At 48.6% G+C, this 27,454-nt stretch overlaps 1 protein-coding gene across 2 annotated transcripts in view; it reads right to left on the bottom strand.

The window, feature by feature from the left end:
* FAM168A (family with sequence similarity 168 member A) overlaps window positions 1–27,454 on the bottom strand; it is a 242,880-nt gene that overhangs the window by 101,225 nt on the left and 114,201 nt on the right. For both annotated transcript variants that reach the window (XM_075415326.1, XM_075415331.1), the window contains exon 3: window positions 20,777–20,864. In XM_075415326.1, the coding sequence (XP_075271441.1) occupies window positions 20,777–20,846 (70 nt within the window). In that variant the 5' untranslated portion in view covers window positions 20,847–20,864. The remainder of the gene's footprint in view (window positions 1–20,776; window positions 20,865–27,454) is intronic.

Here is a 27,454-nt window from a genome sequence, read left to right as displayed (position 1 = left end):
CCCCTCCTTTCCAAAATAATCCATTACCTCTTGCCTTTTCCATACGTGCTAAGTGCAAGAGGAAGGAAACTCCATTTTTCTGTGCCTGGCGATTTCTCATCGCCCTTCACCGTGGCTGCTGGTCCCGAGCGCGGAGAAAGCACGGATCCTGGTGTATTTTGCTAACCTACGTGTCTCATAAAATTAATTGACTGGTCACAGAAATGCAAATAACAATTCAAACAATGTAAAAAGAAACCAAAAACCCCAAGCAACAGAACCCACTCAAGATGCAGTGTTATTCATAAGTTGCATAAATTATATTAGTGATATCCTTTACTGCTGATGGTAACAGCCATTATAGTAACAACTGCTCCTGGAGAAAACCAAAGGTTCTTAAAAACAGACAAAAAAGGCAAAGAAATTATTCTGAGTACAACCCGTGTACAAAATTCTGCAGAAACATTTAAGAAAGACACTGGCACACACCTTACCATCAACATCATTTACCCCATGAGTAATATCAGGGTATTTATGCAACATCCTCTACAAGTAGTGGTACCAAAACAAACTATCCAAGGGATTTTATCGATTATTATTTCATCTGGGTGCCATATTCTCAGCATCAGGCCTATATCTTCTTTGCATCTTGCAGAACGCTCAGCACCGTCAGGAGAACCATCTGGATCACCAGGGTTAGTGCTACAAAAATCAACCGTATTTCGTAACTACCGCTCGCAACTGAAAAGCAGGACTGAACCCTTAACCTTCCCAGGAAATCCTGCTCCCAAAATAATGGTATGGTGTTAGAGATGCAGGCTGATTTGAGGATAAATCATGTTATAATTTGAGTCCGTATGAAACACGCAAAATCAGACACATCAGAAAGCAAAAGGACTCTGATGAATACCGAGATTCCGCAAGCAAGAAACATGAAAAAACTATTCTGATGGTTCTTCTCAGCTGGAAAAGAGTCAGAGTGACCTTAAACAGCAAAAGTATTTAATTATCCCAGAGAGGCAAAGATTTTACACTATTTAAAAAGAGCATTTAGAATCAATTACAGGCTCCTGAGCTCGAGAGGCCTAAAATTATTGCTAGAAATATTATCTGTACATTTGCACCATCTCTTAAAACAACCGGTTTTACTTCAAGAAACAGCAGCACTGCCCAGCACCAGCTTCATCACAAGAAACTCTTGATGACCCAGCTTTCTGCCAGCGAGAGCTCCTCTGGGCACGCTTCGTTGGGGATCCAACCCCACCCCAGCGAAGCCAACCTGCAGGAAAACCAGTGCAAAGCACCTCAAAGGGTTATGGTGCCAGAAGGTCAGATTTTGGGGGACAGATTAAGATAGCGAAACACGGGTAGTTTGGCTAAGTGACAATTTTATAGAGTCACAGTACGGTTTGGGTTGGAAGGGACCTTTGAAGAACATCTAGTTCCAACCTCGGCTATGGGCAGCGACCCCTTCCACCAGCACAGGGTGCTCCAAGCCCTGTCCAACCTCGCCTTGAACGCTTCCAATCATGGGGCAGCCACAGCTTCTCTGGGCAGCCTGGGCCAGGGCCTCACCTCCCGTACAGTAAAGAATTTCTTCCTTACGCCCAACCTAAACCTACCCTCCTTCAGTTCAAACCCGTTGACCCCTGACTTTCTACCAAGGCCTGTACATACGACAAAGGCAAGGAAGCAGAGCTAAGAGTTAGGCTAATACTAACAACCCAACAGCAAGCCAGCCGTGTCCTGGGCTGCATCCAGAGCAGCATGGCCAGCAGGGCCAGGGAGGGGATTCTGCCCCTTTACTCCACTCTCGTCAGACCCCACCTGGAGTCCTGCGTCCAGCTCTGGGGCCCCCAAGAGAAGAAGGACATGGATGTGTTGGAGCGGGGCCAGAGGAGGGACACGGAGATGATCCGAGGGCTGGAGCACCTCTCCTACAAGGACAGGCTGAGGGAGTTGGGGCTGTTCAGTCTGGAGAAGAGAAGGCTCCGGGGTGACCTTAGAGCAGCTGCCAGTGCCTGAAGGGGCCGACAGGAAGGATGGAGAGGGGCTTTTCACAAGGGTGTGTAGTGACAGGACAAGGGGGAATGGCTCTAAACTAAAAGAGGGCAGATTTAGAGTAGAGATTAGGAAGAAATTCTTCCCCATGAGGGTGGTGAAACACTGGCACAGGTTGCCCAGAGAAGCCGTGGCTGCCCCCTCCCTGGCAGTGTTCAAGGCCGGGTTGGATGGAGCTCTGAGCACCCTGGTCTGGTGGAAGATGTCCCTGCTGATGGCAGGGGGGTTGGAACCAGATGACCAGATGATCTTTAAGGTCCCTCCCAATCCAAACCATTCTACCATTCTACCATTCTACCAAACTACATTAAAACTGTAATCGTTACTAGACGTGGAAAATACTCCCAAGTGCAGCAGAAACCCACTTACCCAAGGTGCGATGAATACAAACGAAATGCCTACAGAGCCTCAGAGGCCTTCAGGAAAGCCTTCCAGGCTGAGGCACATAGCATTGATGATCCTCACAGATACAAACCCGCAGGCAATGAAGAGGAAGAGGGCACAGAACTCCATGTGGACAGGCTTTGAGGCGCTGCACTGCCTGAGGAGCCCAGCAGAACAAACCCAACCATGGTGGCAGCACGGCCAAGGGTTGGATCAAGCCAACGTCGGCTGCCTACAGAAATAATCTTTTTGCAATCTTCGCGAAGGAAACGTGATGTTCGAGTGATCTGCATCGGCACTGCGTAGACAACAGTATACTGGAAGGGGTCCTTTTTTTAATAGCAAGTGCCTAAACGGGCAGAGAGGAACCTAATGAAATTCAACAAGGGCAAGGGCAGGGTCCTGTACCTGGGGAAGAACAACCCCAGGCACCAGTACAGGCTGGGGCTGACCTGCTGGAGAGCAGGTCTGCAGTGAGGGACTGGGAGTGCTGGGGGATGACAAGGTGACCATGAGCCAGCAGTGTGCCCTGGCTGCCAAGAAGGCCAATGGTCTCCTGGGGTGCATTAGGAGGAGTGTGGCCAGCAGGTCGAGGGAGGTTCTCCTCCCCCTCTACTCTGCCCTGGGGACGCCCCATCTGCAGTGCTGTGTCCAGTGCTGGGCTCCCCACTTCAAGAAAGACGAGGAGCTACTGGAGAATAGAGTCCAGAGGACGGCTACGAGGATGATGAGGGGACTGGAGCATCTCTCCTATGAGGAGAGACTGAGGGAGCTGGGCTTCTTTAGCCTGGAGAAGAGAAGGCTGAGAGGGGACCTTCGAAATGCCGATAAATATCTGCAGGGTGGGTGTCAGGAGGACGGGGCCAGACTCTTTCCAGTGGTGCCCAGCGACAGGACAAGGGGCAACGGGCACAAACTGAAGCCGAGGAAGCTCCAGCTGAACCCGAGGAAGAACTTCTTCCCTCTGAGGGTGACGGAGCCCTGGCCCAGGCTGCCTAGAGGGGCTGTGGAGTCTCCTTCTCTGGAGATATTCCAACCCCAGCTGGCTGCGGTGCTGTGCAGCCTGCTCTGGGTGACCCTGCTTCGGCAGGGGGTTGGACTGGGTGACCCACAGAGGTCACTTCCAACCACCACCATTCTATGATTCTGTGATTCTGTAAATGTAAAGAGACCCAGACAAATCCATCGTGTCACCTCTCTGCTAACCCTCTCTGGCACAGCACAAGTGGTGATGCCATGGCATTTTTGCCTTGTTTAACTTTAGAGGAGCCCCACTTACATCCCCTGAAGAAGCAGCAAGATAAATACTTCCTAAATAAAGTTGACAGTCAGCCTTGCCCAGTTTTGGGGACACAGCCCATCGGGTGCAACCTGGTTTTCTACTTCTTGTTCGTATTACTGTTAATCCCTAATTCCACCTGATGAATGGGAGACTCCCACGGACCACGTGAGCTGGCTCCTTGGGAGAACATCCCAGCCCAGGGAAAAGAGAGGCTCACAAAGTACGGTCGTGTTTCCTTTTATCCTGGAGGTCGTTTGTAATCTTGCTTAATGACACACTTGAAAATTTTTAGCTGATCCAGCAAACGTTGCTCCAGTAAAACTTGCTTTGTGAACTGTTGGGAAGACAGAGAGAAAACTTCATTTCTGTGCTTTTTTTTTTTTCTCTGAAACAACTCCATAGCAACTAAAAATAAACGACCATTTAAGTGTCCTGTTTCTGCTCTTCTATAGGTGGGGGTGTTTTCCCTGTGTAGATTTTTTTCTTTTCCAGTGTCCCGTGCAGAACCTGATGTTTTCAGACAGAATTCAATGCAACGAATCGGGTCCCGTGCAAAGCAGAATGCAAGTCCTCAGGCGCTGCAGCAAATGTAAATATTAAAAATCACCCAAGTGAAGGTAATAAAAAGCAAGAACCGCGCATCATACAAGACAGCAGTGGAGCAGCGACCTGTACAAACCACTCTTGCAGGGGCTGACGGGGGGATCGGCTGACCTCGGAGGTCTCTGCCTTTACTGACTTCCATACCTCTGTGAGGCTCATTAAAGGCTCCAAGCACAAAGCATCAAACACTCCAAGCGAAAGCTGGTCTCCATGGGAATAGAGGAGAAACTAAAAATAACCACGAGACGACATTTTCACCATTTTGCAGGAGATTGTCATGGCGATGGAGAGAGTTGCAACCTGTTGTCATGCTAACCAAAGTTTGAAATTAAGGGGAAAGCATTTCGCTCCCGCTTCATCTTTATTCATAACAGGTCTAACATCCACGAGGGGAGAACTGCACATTGCTGACTTTCCGGACCTTTAGAGGCCATCTAGCCCAACCCCCCTGCCATGAGCAGGGACATCTTCAACTGGAACAGGTTGCTCAGAGCCCCGTCCAACTTGGCAGGGAATGATCCCAGGGATGGGGCATCGACCACCTCTCTGGGCAACCTGGGCCAGGGTTTCACCACCCTCAGCATAAAAATTTTTTTCCTTCCATCCAGTCTGAATCTCCCCTCCCTTAGTTTAAAGCCATTCTCCTTGTCCTGCCACAAAAGGCCCTGCTGAAACTGTCCAAACCTGGTCCTTTCAGCAGCAGAGCAATGACAACGCTGATGTTTACTGCTCTCACTCCTGTCCTATGAAGGAGGCAAAACCTACTTACGAGATTAAATCACCTCTCCATCAGCACACACAAGAGAAAAAGAACGTAGTGACAGATAACACACAGCTCATCGTGCCTTGGGTTCCGGCGACGTTTCAAGCAGTAGCACAATCTTCCTCCCAGCTAAAGAAAGATTAATTGGATACTACAAGCTCAATGGAGATACTATGTTTTCCAAAGCCTCTGAAAACCTACAGCAGGTAAAATATCCCCTCGAAGAGCTCGGCTCCAAGCCACAGTGACCCACAGGGCTGCTCTGGCAGCGTGCCACCCCAAAGAGGTACTGAGCATGGAGCTGAGGGCACTACGTGTTGGCCAGAACAAGGACCACGAGGACATCCCCCCCGTGCACCGTGATGCTGCGGCACCACCGGTTCATCGCCACGAGCCCAACGTTGTGCCCCGCCACTAAAAGCTTCATTTCTTCATTTCAAGGCCAGGTTGGACGGGGCTCTGAGCAACCTGATCCAGTGGAAGATGTCCCTGGTCACTGCAGGGGGTTGGGCTAGATGGCCTCGAAAGGTCCCTTCCTACCCAAAGCATTCCATGATTCTATGATTTTCCCCAAGGTGAGGATCACAGCTCCTTCTCGGTCTCACGCGACGCGACCGCAGGGATTCAAAGGGCTTTATACGACGAGGCTGTTGACAAACGCATTTATCGTAAAAAAGACCGGGAGGTGGCAATTCTCAGCCTCAGCAGAAACTCCGGGGTCGGGGACAGGGGAAGGACCGGTGGTGGCAAGGGGAGGGGAAGGAAAAAAAAGGCCGTAACACTGAAGAGTCTTTCAGGACTCATTTCTTTGAGCAGAGCCAAGGCTGCTCATTGATGCAATATTTTCTTCCTCCACTCTGAGCCAGGGCTTTGGGATCTCATAAATCATCGCTGGCCGCAGAGACATTAAAATTCTAGCCCAGTACTGCATTAGATGAAACGAGGCCGAATGCCAGCGAGCGCAGGGGGAGGGAAAGGCAGGCACACACGCTTTAAAATCAGTATACGAATGCGTTTGCATATATGCAACTCCCGATTTGGGTTTCAGGAGAAGCTAAATCTAATGCAAACGCATAGCAAAATATATATAAATAAGATAGCAAAACAGATTACTAAGCCAGAGCTCAACCGCCCCGCTTCGGGAAAGCTGATCCTCGTTAAACTAAAACGAAGATGTTCGGTATAAAGCACAGTAGAAAAATAGACTGGGTAATTTACGGATCTGGTACGAAGCAGGGAACTATTTCTGCAGCTTATAAAAAGCCTTTTACGACCCCGCAGCAGATCACGTTTCTGTATGCGCAGAGCTCTGCGCTGCATCGCACTGACCGCGCACGGTGTAAAAAATAATGGTGCGCCGGGAGAGGAGAAGAATTCAATATTTAATCTACAGACCCGTTTCCAGAAGTCAAGCCACAAAATTTTAATTTATTACCTTCAGACTGCAAAAATATAACAAGTATCTTAGCACTCACTTGCTGCGCCAGACAAAAAAAAAAAAGAGGGGGGGAAGGGGGAAGTGGAGGAGGAAAGGCAGCAAATATCCAGGTTTTCAAGGGATCATGAGGCAGTACTGGAGCTTATTTTCAATCATTTAATTGAAGCACCTGGGGATTTAAGAGGTATTGAATGTGTGGTGTGCAAGTATGCACAGAGAAAAACAAGCAAGGATATGAATTCGAGCTGCAAACGGCAGCAAAAAATATGCAGAAAAAGCCATTTATTTTCGACTCGGTGAGATTTTAACTTACCACTGAGAGATTGCGAGCAGGCCTGGGGTTTCAGTGCTAGGAGACATTTTCATTTTGTTTTATGAACCACTCCCATCTCAAATTCCCCCAACAACAAGGTGACTCTCTGGAGCCCCCAGCATAGGAAGGACATGGATGTGTTGGAGTGGGGCCAGAGGACGGACACGAAGATGATCCGAGGGCTGGAGCACCTCTCCTACGAGGACAGGCTGAGGGAGTTGGGGCTGTTCAGCCTGGAGAAGAGAAGGCTCCGGGGTGACCTTAGAGCAGCTGCCAGTGCCTGAAGGGGCCGACAGGAAGGATGGAGAGGGGCTTTTCATAAGGGTGTGTAGTGATAGGACAAGGGGGAACGGCTGTAAACTACAAGAGGGCAGATTTTGATTAGAGATTAGGAAGAAATTCTTCCCCATGAGGGTGGTGAAACACTGGCCCAGGTTGCCCAGAGAAGCTGTGGCTGTCCCCTCCCTGGCAGTGCTCAAGGCCAGGTTGGATGGAGCTCTAAGGAACTTGGGCTGGTGGAAGATGTCCCTGCTGGTGCCAGGGGGGTTGGACCCAGATGATTTTTAAGGTCCCTTCCAACCCAAACAATTCTATGGTTCTATGATTCTATGACGCTCCAGCTCCACGGTGCCCATGGCGGAGGCTCTGCGGAGAATTGCTGACCCATTTAGCAACCGCTGACGGACTTCTGCCAGCCGAGGCTGGTGCTCTTCACCTCCAGAAGGAAGGGTTTGAAAAACTGATCAAGTATTTTTTCCACAATTGGAAGCGAGACACCATGGCTTCATGAAGGCAGGTGTGCTAGATTGGAAACAAGGGGAGAGAGGTCCCTGAAATAACTTCTCAGTAGAGGAGCTTCATGGTAGGAACACCACCCGCAGCAGCGGTTTTCTCAACCAAGCAAACCGGACGTCCAGAAATAGTTATAGGGAGAGAGGAAACAGAATCACAGAATCATACAATCATTAAGGTTGGAAAAGACCTCCAAGATCATCAAGTCCAACTGCCAACCCAACACCACCATGCCTGCTAAACCATATCCCCAAGGGCCACATCTACACTGTTTTTGAACCCCTCCAGGGATGGGGACTCAATCACTGCCCTGGGCAGCCTGTTAAATAACGTATACAAAAATAATTACGGGGGGTTGGAATGCATTGAGGCAGAAATAAGTTGAAGCAGTGATGTACAGCAAACCAAGCGTGGCTTGGCAATGCGACCTAGAGGCATGGAGAACCAAAGAGCTGCAGAGACGACACCAAGGTGGCCAGCGTGATCTTTGAGGGCCTATACAGAGGCTCCTTGTTGTTCAGCAGCGAAGTAAAGGGAACATATGGGAAAACGTACGAGGTAAAGAGAACATAAAGGAAAAGAAGTTTTAAATGGCTGAAAACAATACAACCATAGCTAAAACAAAGAAAAAGAAGATGGCTTAGAAACACACTACAAATGAACAAAGCCACCAACAAAGAGTTTCACTCTATGATATACAGGGACTAAGAATCAAAAGAAGGAAAAAAAAATACATTAACGAATCTTAATACAAAATATACGCTTTCAAAGCCTAAATCACTGGTCAGAATTTGTCTACGCGCTATGTAAGACAGAGCTTTGGTAGGGCTTAAAAATAAAGCTTATTTCTTCCCCAAGTGAGTGAAGAATTTCACATTATGTGCCAACACTCTACAGAAGTAACTGACACACAAGAAAATCCTCCACCTTTTATTTTGTTTAAACGGAGTACTCTCCCCTTCAAAACATGTTTCCAAGGCCATCTCTTTTTTTCCACCTATGGGAATTTCTTTCTTCTTTGCCTTCTACACGTTTTCTCCAGCCCTCTTCAGCCCTCGTCGTTTAATCTTTTTATTTCGTTTCCACGACAAACAAAATCGATATTGTAGCCAAGAAATGAGGCAGAGCATAAACCCGTTCCACGTACCAGCCGGGCACGTAGGATTAAAAGGCGCACAATGGGGTCATTCAGGAAAACATAACGTGAGTTTTGTTTGCTTTTAAGATCTGAGACTATTCCGTTTGTTTACAACACAGGGAAACTCAAAAGCGTGTAAAACCTTACACAAACAGTTACAAAACAAGGGGTGAAGGATGTTGCCCGAAGTTTCTATGAAACTCCTCTCGGAAGGTTGACACCAGTTGGACCCATCTCCAAACGAGCTGAGTCTACAAGCATCTGCAATGAGATGTTATGAATTATTTCCTTCAAAGGAGCTTTACTGTGCTTCTGTCTCTAAAAAGAAAGCAAGTCTTCTTTTAAAAAACATGTAGATGTGGCATTTGGTGACATGGGTTAGTAGGAATGGTGGTGTTGGGTGGATGGTTGGACTCAATGATCTTAGAGGTCTTTCCCAACCTATGATTCTATGATTTTGTCTTCAAACATGGGTATATGCCACCCACACTTCATACCTGCACCAAGCCCTATCAACCACAGCAACTCGCATCCATCCATAGGGGAGGGCAGTGGGGTGACTCCCATGTCCATCGGCCAACAGGGCTGCCGTTGGCAGGAGAACCCACCAACTGCAGCCTGCAGCTACTGCGCACGCTCACAGATAACCTTAATCTCGGCCCAAACCCCTCTGCCTCCTTCTCCCTCGCTCCCCAAACAAGAAATTTTGCCCCTCGCTCCCGTAGGGGTTTTATGCTTTTATGACTTCGAGAGAGTCCACGAGTTAAGTGATTGCAAAGATGGGGAATCAGCCATCGTTGATCAACCAAAGCACTGACACTCCGACAGCTTCCAACGCTGAGAACTTCAGCAAGCTGTTTGGAAGTATTCCTGCACGAAAATCATGCATTGAAACATAAAAATAACAAAAATAACAAGAGTCTACACAAGTCAAGGCTCATTCTTCTCCCAGTCAAGTATGATTTTCGAGTCTGCTCTATACGCACCAATTAATAAACATGAAGAAACGCCAGAGGAAAAATATTCACTGTACCCACTTCATACATTTTTAATCACCCTGAAATCAATTCAACACCCTGAGCACAGTTCATATTTCCTGTTTTACAGAACCAGTAAGCAATGGATCACCTAATTATATCCAGAAATGGCGTTTCCCCATCAAAGGCCCGGGTTGACATGCGTGCAGATCGTACAAGCAGAAGGAAAGGTGAGGAGGAGAGCCCCCCAACACTGACAGCCTCAGCATCGAAGCCATTTGCCTCGCGTTCCTTGGTGCTCCCCATAAATGTGCTGAGGAACGCCAAAAAGAACGGAAAAAAATTCAAGTTTCTCCTCTTTGCACACAGCCGTTCTGAAAGAGCTTGGTCTTCTTGGCCAAAGAACTAATCCGTTCTGAAAGGCCCAGCCTTTCCAGAGAATAATACAGCAAAATTTTAATTTTAAGTTAATAAGAAAGGCTGAAATCAAGCCTAGAATTATCTTTGTCCCACAAAGAATACACAAAGGAGTATTAAAAGCCAACTGTGGAAATCCTATGAGAACATCCTTCCATCCTCTACAAAATCGGAGGCTACTGGCTTCCAGCACACCAATAAATTAAACGAAGAGTCAAGTGTAAATCAGGTCAGTCCCCACACGTGCAGTTGGGTCTGAGGTTCAGCAACGAACACAAATGATACAGATTAGGACAAAACCACACGTGTGAATCCCGCACCTCCTGTCCTGCCAACGAAACCAACGACCGGAGGGCGGACGATGCCGATTCCCTCTGTTAATCATTATGTCCCAATAAATGTAGTGGTTTCACCTTGAGGAAAAACATGACAAAACTTAGAATCCTAGAATCATAGAATGGTTTGGGTTGGAAGGGACCTTAAAGATCATCTGTTTCCAACCCCCCTGCCATCAGCAGGGACATCTTCCACCAGCCCAGGTTGCTCAGAGCTCCATCCAACCTGGCCTTGAACACTGCCAGGGAGGGGGCAGCCACAGCTTCTCTGGGCAACCTGGACCAGTGTTTCACCACCCTCATGGGGAAGAATTTCTTCCTAATATCTAATCTAAATCTGCCCTCTTTTAGTTTACAGCCGTTCCCCCTTGTCCTGTCACTACACACCCTTGTGAAAAGCCCCTCTCCATCCTTCCTGTCGGCCCCTTCAGGTACTGGCAGCTGCTCTAAGGCCACCCCGGAGCCTTCTCTTCTCCAGGCTGAACAGCCCCAACTCCCTCAGCCTGTCCTTGTAGGAGAGGTGCTCCAGCCCTCGGATCATCTTCGTGTCCGTCCTCTGGCCCCACTCCAACACATCCATGTCCTTCTTCTCTTGGGGGCTCCAGAGCTGGACGCAGGACTCCAGGTGGGGTCTCACGAGAGCGGAGTAAAGGGGCAAACTTGGGAGCTTCCAGTTTGGGAGGGCGGCAAACAGCCCGGCTCAGGGATGCATCTTGCTCTCCTGGAGTGTCTGGAGGTCCTATGGAGGGAACCCAACTCACCGGTGGGAGAGCTTGACATGCTGGAGGAAGCGCTGGAGTTTCCATGTGGGTAAAAGATGGAGCTGGGCTCACCCATGTGCAATAGCCAAGGTGTGGAGGGTCCTAGAGGAAATCCATCCTCAGCAAGCAGCGCCGGTCAACCTGGAGAAGTTGACTGCATTTCTGTTCTCTACCTTTCCACAGAGATTTAGACCAAATTCGACTCTGATGACTACACGATTTTTGCTTCAGACTCGTGCAGCCAGTCAGCGTGGGTCACAAATGTAAAAGCACCAGCTTGCACAAATCCTTAACCCTTCCGGTAGTCCCTCCGCAAGATCTCCAAGACTTCAGACACACAAGAAAAACAGCTAACTGTTGCCCTTCCACCAACATAAAAATAGTAATTAATATGTTGACTCACATATTGGCCTACCAGCCACACCCATTCTCTATCAAAATCTTACAACTATAACTGCACGCGTGCATTATACCATAAATTAAAAATACATTACTGTCACATACCTTCCTCAACCCTCTCAGAAGTCCCACAGAGAGATTGCCACTTGAAGAAGCAGGAAAAATCAATTAAATTGGAAAGCAAATGAAGCCAGACCTTGCAGTCAGTGTAAAAAAGGTTGACAAGTGACAGAGACACCACTCTTTCCTACATACAAACGACAAAGCTCTTACCTCTTCTCCCCAAATCATCAGAAATAAGACTCGATTATGGTTCAAAATGAAGAAGACACATTTGTTACTTGAGGAAGAACATACTGGGTCTCACTGCAAGATCACAGACGAATTGTAAAGGTGACTCAAAGTCTTCCTCGCTTTCGACTGCTCCTCTGCTCCCCCAAAACACTTTGGTGAATCTTGTGCAGGACAAAACTTGCCGAGCAGCCACCCTTGAATGTTTATTTCCCGTTCACGTGCTGCAGAGGCTCCCTAAAAGCGCCTCTCAGCAGTCTAGATGAATCCGCTTTGGAAACGCACCTAAACACAACCCCATCGCACAAAGCCCTTTTATTCCAAGGCGTCAGGTTCCTCCTGAAGAAACAAGCCCATGTCTCCTGGACCCACGCAGGCGTTTGCCAGCCGGGCCAGGCTGACAGACTGCAGGAGAGCAGGAAAAATAGCTGGGATGGAGTGAAAGTAATGGCCTCAAGCTGCATCAGGGGAGGTTCAGATTGGATATTAGGAAAAAATTCTTGACTGAAACAGTGGTCAGGCCTTGAACCAGGCTGCCCAGGGAAGTGGTGGAGTCCCCATCCCTGGAGGGGTTCAAAAACTGTGTGGATGTGGCCCCTGGGGACATGGTTTAGCAAGCATGGTGGGGTGGGGTGGCAGTTGGACTTAATGGTCTTAGAGGTCTCTTCCAACCTTAATGATTCTATTCCACTGCAACATTAATGATTCCAACCTTAATGATTCTATTCAACCCCATGCAACACTACAGGCCTGGGAGGAGTGGCTGGAGAGCTGCCTGGCGGAAAAGGACCTTGGGGTGCTGGTCGACAGCTGGCTGAACATGATCCAGCACTGTGCCCAGGTGGCCAAGAAGGCCAACGGCATCCTGGCTTGGATCAGGAATGGGGTGGCCAGCAGAAGCAGGGAGGGGATCGTGCCCCTGGACTCGGCACTGGTGAGGCCGCACCTCGAGTGCTGTGTTCAGTTTTGGGCCCTTCACTACAAGAAGGACATTGAGGGGCTGGAGCGTGTCCAGAACAATGAGGCTGGTGAAAGGTCTAGAGCACAAGTCTTACAAGGAGCGGCTGAGGGAGCTGGGGCTGTTGAGTCTGGAGAAGAGGAGGCTGAGTGGAGACCTTCTCACTCTCTACAACTACCTAAAAGGAGGTTGTAGTGAGGCGGGTGTTGGTCTCTTCTCACAAGTAACTAGTAATAGGACAATAGGAAATGGCCTCAAGCTGCATTAGGGGAGGTTCAGATTGGATATTACAGGAAAAATGTCTTTCCTGGAAGAGTGGTCAGGCCTTGAACCAGGCTGCCTAGGGCAGTGGGGGAGTCCCCATCCCTGGAGAGGTTCAAAAAATGTGTAGAGGTGGCCCCTGGGGACACGGTTTAGCAGGCATGGTGGTGTTGGGTTGACAATTGGACTTGATGATCATAGAGGTCTTTTCCAACCTTAATGATTCTGTGATTCTATGAAAGACTCCAGAGAATGAGCAATGCAAGCAGGAGAAGGACTCTAACAGCAGCTGGCTGATAATCTTTCCGAAAAAGCCGGGGAAGGTGGTGACTGAGGGTGCTACCTTCCAGTTCTCTCTGAGAAAAAAAACAACTGGAAAAGTAGCAGAAGATCCACGGCAGAAACCTGAATGCGTGATGGAATCAAATCATTAGCAAAGAGAAAAAGGAATTATGTAAGAAAGACAAGGTTCATCAGCAAAAGAGACAAGGGAATTTCTGCTGCGATGAGACGGGAAGGCTGGGGGGCTCCAACTGGCAAATGAGGTTATGACAGAGCCCAGGGAGAAGCAGAGGCCACCAGAATGCGGACATCCATCACGCTAAGATACTGCCATTGGGATTCCCAAGCCTTATGTGCAACAGAGGCGAAGACTGGGTAGTTCCCAGCCCGTGTCTGGCCAGCTTGAAGGACATCAGTTACTGTCTCCTCTAAGGATAAACTGTCCCAAACAGGGTGACGGCGATCCGAAGGCGTTTTGGAGGAGAGCCCTTGAGAGTCGCAGGTTGGAGATGGAGGCCCCTGCAGTAGGTTCCACTGAGCAGCACCCTTGGAGAAGTGAACTCCTCACAGGCCCATTGCAGTGGGGCTGCTTGTGGCTAATGATCTATCAACAGGACAAGTGCATTCGCTATCAGAACTCTGAAACGCACATTTATTTATGTGTCAAAACCAGAGGATTAGGCCATTTGACTACTGCCACCCAACAAAGGCTTCTTGATGACAGCAGCTCACATTCCTACTGGGTGATCTACTGGTTTCCGAGGAAAACAAAGACTTGGTTATCTTCTCTACACCCTTTATGAGGGTGGAAGCCGCCTTCTTGAGGACTTCTTGCTTTCCGCCACACTGTCCTCGGCTGCCACCAAGCTGCGTATCCCTGACTCTTGCCTGAGCAAGACCAAAGTGGTGGGAAGATCAGTGATGCACATGGTTTTGGACCAAGTGTCCTCACTGGTTCAAACAACCTTGATCTGATGGCCTTGAGGACAGACCGCAGTGATGGGCACGGGCTGCAGGGATTAGATGAGAGCTGAAAACTTGAGTTTGAGAAATGACCAGCCAAGCTGGCCTTAGGTAGGCAGTGTCCACGTTTTACACATGGTGGGAGCATCAGCCTAGAGAAAGTTACCATCCTTCCTTGCCCCACACCTCCAAAGATACGTTTGCCTTCCCCTTCCCACCCAAGAGCAAGGCATATAACCTGGTCAAGACAGAATCTCTTTTAAATGGATTTTACCGGTGTAGAAGAGCTGCAGAAAATAATTCCGACATAAATCCCAGGGTTGGGACTCGACCAAACACAGACCACTGTGTAGATGTCTACATCTGAGTCAGCCACCAACACACCTCTGGTATCAGAGAAAAGCAAGCACTTCTAGGATACAATCCAACAGCTCAAAGTAAAACAGACCACGCAGGAGACGCTCTTTTCTTGCCCCTTACCCCTTAAAGCAATTCAGGGGATCGCTCGCACCCTACACTTGGCCAAAACACTTCTGAATCTGGGTGACCAGGAGAGACCCCAGGCAGGGTGCAATGGCGCGTGCATCAGATACAAAAGCACTGGCATTTCCACAGCAGGGATTTCGGACCGGTACAAGGAGTTTGAAATAGAAGTGTGAATTTTTGTCAGAGCACAAGTGGAGGGTTGGAGGTGCGAAAAGGTGGAGGGGGACAACCATCTGGAAGAGTATCATCAGTAACCTGTGGTTAAAGATGGACCAGAAGAGAATACATCCATATTACTTGGTGATTTTTCTGAATGGATAAAGAGTGAGAAACCAGAAAACCAGAACTTGTCCTGCTCCTTTTAAAAATCCAAATCACCTATTGAATAAAAGCGTTTTTCCTTTACCTTCCATAATTGTGAGGGGGGGGACAGAAAGGTCGCTTCACAGCACCCAGAGCCAGAATAAAAAGACAACCAAGGGTTCCCATCAGCAAAAACTTGAGCTGGAGAAGGTCCCTGCTGAGCATGGAAGTGCCGTGCACCAGAGCGGTGCGACGCAAACTCCTTGGAGATTTACTAACCAGCTTCACGTCTCGGGGCTCTTGGATTTTATTATCATTTATTATTTAGTAATAACTAGGACGAAGATAGAGTCAGTCTACCAAAGGTTCATGAATAACAGCATCTTATCAGCATATTAGTCAGCTTCTGGCAGGGAAAATGATAATGGTGTGAGCTCTAACAAACACTTTTACAGTTTCACGCTTGAAGTCAAACAAGCTACAGGAGAGACTGATTCTTCATCCCTGATTCCACACCAATGAGTTAATTAATCTCTTTGCTGCAGGACCGGTGCCTGAGCAGAAGTGGACACAAGAAAATGGGAAGGAGAATGTGCTAAAGGGAAGCCAGGTGGTTCAGCAGTTCGCGTTTGGGGCAGGTAAAGTGAACTCCACCAATAATAAAAAAGCAAGCGATAGGCCTTAAATACATTTGAAAATTAACATCAATTAGAACGACAGCTTACATGAAGATCCCAGTTAATTACAGTCTGTTTTAATTAAACAGTAAACAACACTCCACCACTGTTCGCTGCTGCTGTTCTAAAATACATCGAATTAGCGAAGCAGAAGGCGAGCACAAGGAACTGGGACTCACTGGAGCACAAACCCGGAGCTGGAGAGACGCAGCCGGAATATTCTCTCCGTGCGGGCTCAGCTCAGCTCAACCTCCAGCTCCTTCCGCGGCGAGAGGGCACCGCCAGCAGAAAAGGCACTGGGCTTGTTCTCCTCTTGCAGTTTAGGAAGGAAAAGGGGAAGGAGGCTGCAATCCCAACAGATCTGGGAGGGGGTCTTCAGGACCTCAAAAAATGAGACTTACTGACTACATGGGAAACCACCTTTGCTTAATAAATCTACTAGTTCAAATATGGGGAACGTTTCGAGAAACACTTCTCTCGCAAATTTAACACTTCTGACCTTGTTTCACCTAATAACTCCATATTAAAATTTCCTTTCTTTAACTTCATTATTATATATCCCATAAAAATTCATCTAATTCAGACCGCTCTTTAAAAACCATTTAGGAAATAACTGTCCTTCACACTTGCTTTAAGAAAAACCAAAATGGAAAAACTACGAGTCTGAATAAACTTACGGTACTTGAGTATATGTCAAGCATTTCCCACTCTCCCAAACATACGAGCAGCCAACTTCGTACCAAAAATTTTATTTACCTTGAAATGGACTTCTCTCCTTAGCCCACCAGGCAGAGAAAAAAAAAAAGAAGTGAACAGGAGAAGAAAATCAGATCAAAACTGGTTATTCTGCGGAGAGGGACTGGGAGTGCTGGGGGATGACAGGTTAACCACGAGCCAGCAGCGTGCCCTGGCTGCCAAGAAGGCCAATGGGATCCTGGGATGCATTAGGAGGAGTGTGGGCAGCAGGGCGAGGGAGGTTCTCCTCCCCCTCTACTCTGCCCTAGTGAGGCCCCATCTGCAGTGCTGTGTCCAGTGCTGGGCTCCCCAGTTCAACAAAGATGAGGAGCTACTGGAGAGAGTCCAGCGGAGGGCTATGGGGATGATGAGGGGCCTGGAGCATCTCTCCTATGAGGAGAGGCTGAGGGAGCTGGGCTTGTTCAGCCTGGAGAAGAGAAGGCTGAGAGGGGACCTTAGAAATGCTGATAAATCTCTTCAGGGTGGGTGTCAGGAGGACAGGGCCAGACTCTTTCCAGTGGTGCCCAGCGACAGGACAAGGGGCAACGGGCACAAACTGAAGCAGAGGAAGTTCCAGCTGAAGACGAGGAAGAACTTCTTCCCTCTGAGGGTGACGGAGCCCTGGCCCAGGCTGCCCAGAGGGGCTGTGGAGTCTCCTTCTCTGGAGATATTCCAACCCCGGCTGGACGCGGTGCTGTGCACCCTGCTCTGGGTGACCCTGCTTCGGCAGGGGGTTGGGCTGGGTGACCCACAGAGGTCCCTGCCAACCCCTGCCATGCTGGGAGTCTGGGATTTCAACCAAAACCAATCTGTTCTCTATAAAGCACTCACACTGAGCACTAAAAACCACAAGAGCAAAGAATCCAACCTGACAGGATCCTGACTACCATCCTCATTCTCTTTCCGCATATGTCCACCCTGAGTTTTATTCCAGAAGGTTAAAAAATAATGGTTTATGTGTGATGTTTAAAGACAAAAATTTAAGTAATGCACATTCCGTACTAGATCTGGGGTAGAAAAAGGTGAACTCTAAACCAAACTGAGAACATAGCCTAGGGCTAACAACCTTTACCTCAACTTTATTACACTTCAGGGGTTTTCATTTCTCTTTCTTGACTAATACAAAGCCTCGCACGAATGTTTTTTTCAGTGTCCTCCACCACCATAAAAAGATGAGACTGAAAACAAAATCCTATCTTCTACTGTATAAATTCCCTGCTGTAACCCAGATTAGATCCCAAATCGAAATGTGGGGACAGATGTCGCACGCTCTGTCCCACGAAGCGATGGCGGGAACGATGCTGACATGCTACCGCAAACCAGTGGCTCCCAGCAAACTCTTCCATACAGCTGCCGAGCTGGACCGCGACGCTCGTCAAGCCCCAAAGCTGTAACGAGCTCCCGGGACCACGGAAGGGGTTTGCACGCGCAACGGCAGTCAACAACACCACCAGATCTACCACGTCCTATGCTTTAGTGATTATTTTCAAAGGAATCAGAGAAGGAAGCGTCTACGAACTCCTTAACTTCACCTTTCTCCTGTGAAAAGCCTATTGTGCTTGTCTCTGCATGCTTAAATATCCTCCGGAATAGCTTGTGGCTACATTAGCAACAGATACGTAGCTGAACGATGCAAATTAAAGCAACGTAAATGAAATCTCAGCATAGAAAGCGAGAATTAGATAGACAGAGCCGAGCACTCGTCGTGCAGGAGACACGGTAACCTTCTTCTAATAACTGTTGAGACCATCCTCAGGAGTTGCCTGTCTTTGCTATAGAAAGGACTGAATTTAAATTTTCTCCCCCTTTTTTGCAATATAACATTAGGTCTTTCATTAAATATTGAAACAAATTCATATTCTAAAGGTTTTGTAATACTGTTTGCCTAGCAGAGGAAATAGCTCTTCATTTAAACACTTTCTAACTTATTACCTTTTTGGGGACTTCACTGTAAGAACTCAGCCCGACGACTCTTCACCTTACACCCATGCAATGGAAAAACCAAGCACTAACATGATTCAGTGCCTGTTGCAGTGCCCTACCTTCAAGCAGTCACTCAAATCTTCCCTTCTTCATCCCTCCATTGACATCTCATCAGGAGCTTGGTATCACAGAATCACAGAATGTTTGGGGTTGGAAGGGACCTCTGTGGCTCATCTAGTCCAACCCCCTGCCGAGGCAGGGTCACCTACAGCAGGTATATGTTTTTCCAGTCTGACCTGCTTCCAACTTTTTTCTCCACGGTCATCCTGCACATCTGCCACCGATTTCTCTTCATTTACCGCAAACTCGGGAAGACAAATGCCTGAAGTCCAGTGGTTTGGGGTGAACCCAGTCTCATGGAGGCCACCTTGCCATGATCCCTACCAGAGCCGGCACAAGGTGGCCAAGGCAGACAACAGCTTTCTATATTTAAATGCACAGTAAAATCTTCATGATGATTAACCAACAGGTTATTTTAGAGGACAAAATCCTATTAATGTTGTCATTTGACTTCTTCTGAATGCAGTCACGTAGAATTCATTCATCTACACCAGAAACCACTCTCTAAAATTCTCCTTCCAGAAAGGTCAAGGTACAAACTCTATCCAATCTACACTTCAATATTTAAATAAAATTGTCTTATCAAGTGCCAGAAAGGAGTTTCTAAAACATTCAGGACTGTATGAAAGCAGATATAGAACATCTACATTGCACAGATATTAAGGTGGAGCTTTGAACACATGCCAAAAAAAAAATCAAAGCAGCAGAGAAGTAGACTCTTGTCCAAGCCACCCTTGTGCTGGAAGGCACCAAATTGCTGTTATTTCTAGTGTAGGAAGATAGCCGTGCATTCATGAGCTCCTTCTATCACCCGAGCACTGCTGGAGTCTGCAGTCCTCTCACAACGGTGATACCGGGTGGTGAAACACTGGCCCAGGTTGCCCAGAGAAGCTGTGGCTGCCCTCTCCCTGGCAGGGTTCAAGGCCAGGTTGCATGGAGCTCTGAGCAACCTGGTCTGGTGGAAGATGTCCCTGCTGATGTCAGGGGGGTTGGACCCAGATGATCTTTAAGGTCCCTTCCAACCCAAACCATTCCATGATTCTATGATTCTATATTTTTGAAGAGACTATTATTGACAGAGCTTTTCTTTCCCCCCCTAAGCCTCTAGCGCTTTGACTGCGAGACCCAAGTTCCCCCGAGCTACAGTATCTCCAACAAAGCAGCATGCATAAATTTGATGGGGAAAAAAAGAAAGAGTGAAGAAAAATGGGGCAAAATGCCTTTGAGGAACTCTCCGCCCCGCGGGGTATCAGACAGGTCTTGCAGCAATGCAGCCAGCCCTGCTGATCTACCAGCAGCAAGAGCTACCAAAGTCAACGAGCAGATTCTGTAAATGAAGGAGCTCAGAGTATTTGATGCTCCTTTCCATTTGCTGTTGACCAATCTCCTCCACACGAGCACATTCCCAAGCAATTTCACGCATTAGGTAAGAGCTGACGCATACAACTGGCAACGCAAATATAAAGAAGGAAGTCTTAACGCAATAGCACGCGTAATAGCTAATTACATTCAACAGCAGTCTGAAGGAAGGAGTCTTCCAAGGCTGATTTTGTAAGGTGCTTACAAGATCAGAAGAACACATGGTAAACATAACCCACAGGGAAAACCACAGATACACCTATGCTGAGACTTTCTTTCTCCGAAGCACTATTTCTCTCTGAGCTAAATTCTTTCCGTACCAGCACACTTTAGTTCCCCACTAGTTACATAATGATGGTAAACGTATTTCAATGCCTTTTTTGAGTATTAAAGATGACATTTTTAGACAACTCCGTTCTAAAGATGGACTTCAAACAGGTATTGGACTTGCTGTTCAACGTAAGATGAACTCAACCAAAGCATAAGTTGTTAACTCAACCAAAGCATAACTTGAACACAAAAAAAATATCAGTCGATAATGTAGTTTAAATCCCCGCCTAGGACAATAACGGCACGTTCACCAAACAACAGGCCTGTGGGATCCTCATGTCTACGGCAGGATTAGTCCAGCACGTGCACCCAAGCCGCTCAGTTCAGCTCTGAAGGCAAGCCCTCTGACTCCCTCTGTCTCCCTTCGTTAAGGGATTAACCACTCATTAATGATCATCTGCCCTCACCACCACACACAGAGATTCACGAAAGAACACGGGTCCTACCTGTGTACGCCATGTTCTTCGGGTTTCCGTAGGGAGCCCCAGGTTGGACGGGGCTGTAAACAGGGTTCATGGTGGAAGACCGGGAACTCTGAGGACAAAAGAAAAGCAGAGATGAGACAACGGCCTTACGTTAGCTCCGGAGCTGTCTTCTGTGCAAAGAGTCTTCTGCTACGTGTTGGAATTCAAGACGCAGAGAGCTGTGAAGGAAAGGATTTACAACTAGACGTTACAACCAGACAGCATATTTAATAATTCAAGTTTCAGATCTCTCAGTTAATTCCCCTAACTTCTTCAGCGCTGCACAACCTGCCTACAAATGTACCCGGAGCAGATTAATCTTACACATCCCTGCCTTCCAGGGGGCTCCGGACTCATGACCCCGCTTCCAGCTTGCGACGAACAAAGAGGAGAAGCCACAAATTCATACAAGGAATCATCCCCCTTGGAGGAGCTGATAGTCCTCGGGTGACAACACCAATCACAACGAAGACCCGACCTGTCAGAAATTAGCAGATAAAAGGACCATTTGCTGCTGGTGAGATGGAAACCGGCAAATATTTGGGAGCTTCCAGCGTGAGCTGACTACAGTCACCTCGAGCCGGAGGCTTGGGTCCTGTGAAAGGCTGCACCGGGCACCCAGGGCCACCCACTGCATCCCACCAGCGTCCCAGACTGGGAGATGTGGTCACAGCCCTAACGTGGGCAATAAGATTTTAACAGCCCTTCTGTTTCTCCAATAAAGACAACGAAGCAGTGCCGGGTTAGCTTCTTGTGAGTTTTATTTAGAGGAAAGCAAGTAACTTGGGAATTTGTGTCTACTAACCGTCAGTTAAGCAACTGGCTCAGTTAATTATCTTAATGAAGCACATTCTCACTCCTGATTAATGGGGAAATCAGTCATTAAGTTTTATTAGGCGACGCATTTGTCTGCACAGTTATCTAGTGACAATTTCACACAAGAACCTCAACGATCTTGCTTCAAAATGTGGGGTTTGGTTTTTTTAAATGTATTATTTTACAGTTCATAAACAAAACTGTTCTTTCCAAACAAGTCTCTCATGATGGACGCACAATTTGTTAGGTCGTTAACTCCTTCCGCTTCACCTCAGGATAGTAAACAAGTCAAATGTTAAATGTTAGCACCAATTGACTTGACAACAATTACTGCTTAATTAATTAGCCTTCCCTCCACCCCCAAGTTAGCACCAAAGGAGCAATTCTCAAAGCAAGGAAAACCATGGTTATAAAGCGAGCTGGAAGAGAAAGCCACACAGAGACGCGAATTTACGCCAGCGGCTTCAGTAAGGCACATGGAGCTCTTAAGAAGGTCAACAAGGAACTCCGTGTAAACTTTCCCTCCATGAGACATTACAGACGGGGATTTACACCCAGGCGTAAGGGTTTTATGGCCATTTGGTCATTGTAGCCCCAGGCAGTGCTCCCAGTTTCGGCGAACCCGCCCCTGGCACATGGGTGTTTGCCTTCAAGCTTGAGTTCTCACTACAGGAGAAAACCCAACGTCCTTCATCTCTGAGACAGTGAACATCAGCTCCTGCGACCGTCTGTCCGAAAGCCTGGTTCTTGGGCTGGCCTATGGAACCCACCCAACACAGGAGGCTACTCCAGCGTACGATGTGGCAGACACAGGACGCACTCAACCTCAACCTGTGGGCAAACCAACCTGCTGTGTGTCTGCATACACTGTATGACACCCACCTACCGCTGCTTTAAAAAAATACGACTTCTTCATAGGAGGCTGAACTTCCAAACTCATCTATATTCATAGAATCATAGAATCATAGAATCATAAAATCATAGAATGGTTTGGGTTGGAAGGGACCTCAAAGATCATCTGGGTCCAACTCCCCTGCCATCAGCAGGGACATCTTCCACCAGACCAGGTTTCTCACAGCTCCATCCAACCTGGCCTTGAGCACTGCCAGGGAGGGGGCAGCCACAGCTTCTCTGGGCAGCCTGGACCAGTGTTTCACCACCCTCATGGGGAAGAATTTCTTCCTAATATCTCATCTAAATCTGCCCTCTTTTAGTTGAGAGCCGTTCCCCCTTGTCCTATCACTGCACCCCCTTGTGAAAAGCCCCTCTCCATCCTTCCTGTCGGCCCCTTCAGGCACTGGCAGCTGCTCCAAGGTCACCCCGGAGCCTTCTCTTCTCCAGGCTGAACAGCCCCAACTCCCTCAGCCTGTCCTCGTAGGAGAGGTGCTCCAGCCCTCGGATCATCTTCGTGGCCCTCCTCTTTCTTTTATTTTCTCAAGTGGAACAAAATGCTGATTTAAGCCCAGCCACCACATCTCTATCGCACGTTATTTCTCAGAACAAATCATCGGATGCAAGGCACCAAAATGAAAAGCCTTCCCTTGTCCAAAGCGTGTAGGACCTGTTTCACCTAAGCAGGTACTTTTTCAATAAATTGAAAGCATCTGAAAGGAGATGGTTTGGCAGTAACAAGGTGGGGGAACGTGCTGCCCAGAAGTGCCAGCATGGCACAATGCATGAAGAAAAACTACTGCTGCTCTAAACACAAGCCAGGAAGCCAAAACCTCCTCCTTTCTACACAAACACCGCCACCAATGACTTTTTTTGCAATTTGACTCCATCATCACCCTGCGATGAAGATTCCACATCAACAGGGGGAATAAGGCAACAAGGTATTTCGTACTTTTAATGGTCATAAAATATTCTGACAAGGGCTACGAGCATGATGAAGGGACTGGAGCATCTCTCCTACGAGGAGAGGCTGAGGGAGCTGGGCTTGTTCAGCCTGGAGAAGAGAAGGCTGAGAGGGGACCTTAGAAATGCCTCTAAATATCTGCAGGGTGGGTGTCAGGAGGACAGGGCCAGACTCTTTCCAGTGGTGCCCAGCGACAGGACAAGGGGCAATGGGCACAAACTGAAGCCGAGGAAGTTCCAGCTGAAGACAAGGAAGAACTTCTTCCCTCTGAGGGTGACGGAGCCCTGGCCCAGGCTGCCCAGGGAGGCTGTGGAGTCTCCTTCTCTGGAGATATTCCAACCCCGGCTGGCCGCGGTGCTGTGCAGCCTGCTCTGGGTGACCCTGCTTCAGCAGGGGGTTGGGCTGAGGGATCCCCAGAGGGCCCTGCCAACCCCCACCATGCTGGGATTCTGTGATCCTGTGAAAAGCATTATAAAAACTCCAAGACATCTCTACATTAACAAACACTTTGGGCCAATCAGACACGATCAGGCAATCAAGGCGTTTCAGGCCAAGGCTCCTACGGCTACACCCTCTGCGCTTTGAGGGTTTCCTCTGAAGTAGATTTAATCTGGTCCCCACCTGATACCTGGTTTGAAGTTGTCTAAAGGACATCACTAGCATGTCCTTTACTGGTATGGCCAGCCACTGGTATGGACCTGCATGTCCCATGAGAGGTTGAAGGACATGTGACAGGCAACTAGGTGGAAGCTTCAGAAAAAGATCTGGTCCACACACATCAACACCACTTTGCACACGGAAACAACAACACAGTCGGTGGTGGAAGTCACCCTCAACGTGTGGTACTGTGCTGAAATAAAGCACCAGCAACATATTTAGCCCAAGGGTTACTACTAGTACTTTTAGTAACAGATGCCACAAATAGGACCTGAGAGAGAAAGGGAGAGGTGTCATAGAGTTGCAGAGATCTCCTGGCCATATTCACAGAACCATAGAATCATTAAGGTTGGAAAAGACCTCCAAGATCATCAAGTCCATCCACCAACCCAACCCCACCATGCCCGCTAAACCATGTCCCCAAGTGCCACATCTACATGGTTCTTGAACCCCTCCAGGGATGGGGACCCCACCACTGCCCTGGGCAGCCTGAGCCAAGGCCTGACCACTCTTTCAGGAAAGAAATTTTTCCTAATATCCAATCTGAACCTCCCCTGACGCAACTTGAAGCTGTTTAACTGTTAAATCACTAATACGACCCTTCAAGTCCAGACAAGAAATGCCCAGTGGGACAGGGAATGTGAGAGACATCTACAAAAAAATAAATCACACACGACCTGGAGAACGCGGAGAGGCAGCAATCACGCTTTCTCATAACCCAAGCAAGTGGAGGCATCACAAGAAACAACTGTGTTGCAGGTTCAAAACAAGCAAAGGGGGTGGCTGGTTGCTTTGCTTGCCTCAGCACGGCCCTCGCTGCCAGGACGGTGGGATTTGGAAAGTCTCCCAAGGGACCGAGCAATTCCTCCTCTTCCCCAGACACCCTGCTAGACCGACGTTTAGGCCGCAAGGACCTTTGATCCGATCCCATCCAGACCTTTGATCCGATCCCATCCAGCCATCCTCATGTTCCCAGGAGAAAAAGTCAACATCCAGGCTCCGGCTTCGTTGCCTGGCCACCCAACCAACAGCATGATGCTGGCATTGGCCTACGCTCTCAACAAACGTGCCCACGGTGCCAAACAGTGCTCTTTGCAGGGGGGGACCCCTGGGAGATCCCTGCAGCAAGACCGAGGGGCTGCAAAAAGCCACATCCTACTCATCAGTCAAGCGTAGGTCTGCGGCTCTTCGTCTCGGCCATCTCAGAGGATCTGTAAGCTGAGGATATTCTGCAACAGAGCTAGGAAATCATGGGTCCACCTAACTCCAGCCTTGCGTTCTCCTTCTCAGGCACACAGAGCCAGCCTCTCACCCAGCTGAGCCTTCCTGCCCAAGAAATAAAGTTTGTGAGGGTCCCTCTTCCCTCCGCCTTCCAGCTCAACGTGTGTTCCTCCCCCCAGAACCACACTGTGATGGCTGGACATGCTCCTGGGCAAGGATGGAGTCACGGCAGCGTTTCTAAAGTGCTTCGGTCAATGCACTCATCACTACATTTGTGCTTCTCTAGGTGTGAAGAGTAGAAATAAATCACAATTTAGTGAAAATTGCTGCGGATGTCTGGCTCCAATTAGGTGTTGGAGCAAAACAGTAAAAAGAAACACTCTTATTAAGAAGGATGAAAGAAAATGCTTCTTGGTCGAGAGAAAGAGATTGCAATCACGGTAGGGGTATGAGCGTATTGTGAGGAAGAGGCTGTGCTTCCTCCCTGCTTGGTATGCAGGGTGTTATTTCCATGCATGAGAGAGTCAGCACGAAGAGCATTTCAGATGGGCGATCGTCTTTCTTTTCAGCATCTCGTATTAAAGCGCATTCAGCTGAGCTTCCAACGTGTTCCACAAGACAATACCATTCAAAACTACATTTTAAATTCATTAAAGGCACCACATCGTGGCTACACAAAAAGCTACACTGAAACGGGAATAAAACAGGATTAGCAAAACTCAGCGTCCTTCGCCACAGTAACTCGCGGCACCTGCTCGTGGCCATGAATACGCAACAAAAAGATTCACAGAAATTAATTATAAGCAGACAAACACAAGCATTGCTCTACTGCATGGAGCTTCCGCTGCTTCCCAAGCCCCACGACAGCGATGCTCAGCTGTTCCGAAGCTGCTGAGGCTCCAGCAAGGAGCTGAGGGAGTAACTCCAGCAGGAATACCATGGGAATAAGCTGCTAGCGAACAGTCGCGGGATACTTTCTGGCTGTAACGTGGTTACATTTTCATCTGTTTTATCTTTCCCGTGAAAAGTGCATGACGTCCTTCCATCACGCTAGGAACTTACTCCAGATGAAGGGTAAACAGAAATAGAAGAGACGTCAGTCTACGGGCGGCCATCACACCACCAGCAGGCCAAGGGGCCGGTCGGATCGCGTTTGCATGGGGGATTGCCAAGCAGCATGAGAAGGGAAATGAAAAGGTTTGTGCCACAGAATCCCAGAATCCCAGCATGGCAGTGGGTGGAAGGGCCTTCTGGGGAACCCCCAGTCCAACCCCCTGCTGAAGCAGGGTCACCCACAGCAGGTTGCACAGGACCGTGTCCAGCCGGGGTTTTAATATCTCCAGAGAAGGAGACTCCACAGCCCCTCTGGGCAGCTTGGGCCAGGGCTCCGGCACCCTCAGAGGGAAGAAGTTCTTCCTCATGTTCAGCTGGAACTTCCTTGGCTTCAGTTTGTGCCCGTTGCCCTTTGTCCTGTCGCTGGGCACCACTGCAAAGAGTCTGGCCCTGTCCTCCTGACCCCCACCCTGCAGATATTTAGGGGCATTTCAAAGGTCCCCTCTCAGCCTTCTCTTCTCCAGGCTGAACAAGCCCAGCTCCCTCAGCCTCTCCTCATAGGAGAGATGTTCCAGTCCCCTCATCATCCTCGTAGCCCTCCGCTGGACTCTCTTCAGCAGCTCCTCATCTTTCTTGAACTGGGGAGCCCAGCACTGGACACAGCACTGCAGATGGGGCCTCACCAGGGCAGTGTAGAGGGGGAGGAGAACCTCCCTCGACCTGCTGGCCACACTCCTCCTAATGCACCCCAGGAGACCATTGGCCTTCTGGGCAGCCAGGGCACGCTGCTGGCTCATGGTTCACTTGTCGTCCCCCAGCACTCCCAGGTCCCTCTCCGCAGAGCTGCTCTCTGTTCAAGCTTGCTGCACGTGCTCAGCACCGCGGTCCCCTGCTGCAGACAAGGGACAGGGCTCTGTCCCCATCCCGGTGACAGCGGGGACATCGCCTGCTTCACCCTCTGCCCTTCAAAAACCAGCATAGGCATCACCACCACCTTCACACTACTGCAGACATGAGACAACAGGAGCGTCTTACCCTGGTTTACCTGGTGCCTTGGA

Source organism: Opisthocomus hoazin, chromosome 1 (genome assembly GCF_030867145.1).
Source record: "Opisthocomus hoazin isolate bOpiHoa1 chromosome 1, bOpiHoa1.hap1, whole genome shotgun sequence".
Lineage (NCBI taxonomy): Eukaryota > Metazoa > Chordata > Aves > Opisthocomiformes > Opisthocomidae > Opisthocomus > Opisthocomus hoazin.
Note: the sequence above shows the minus strand (reverse complement) of the source record. Positions and strands in the feature narration are given on the sequence as shown.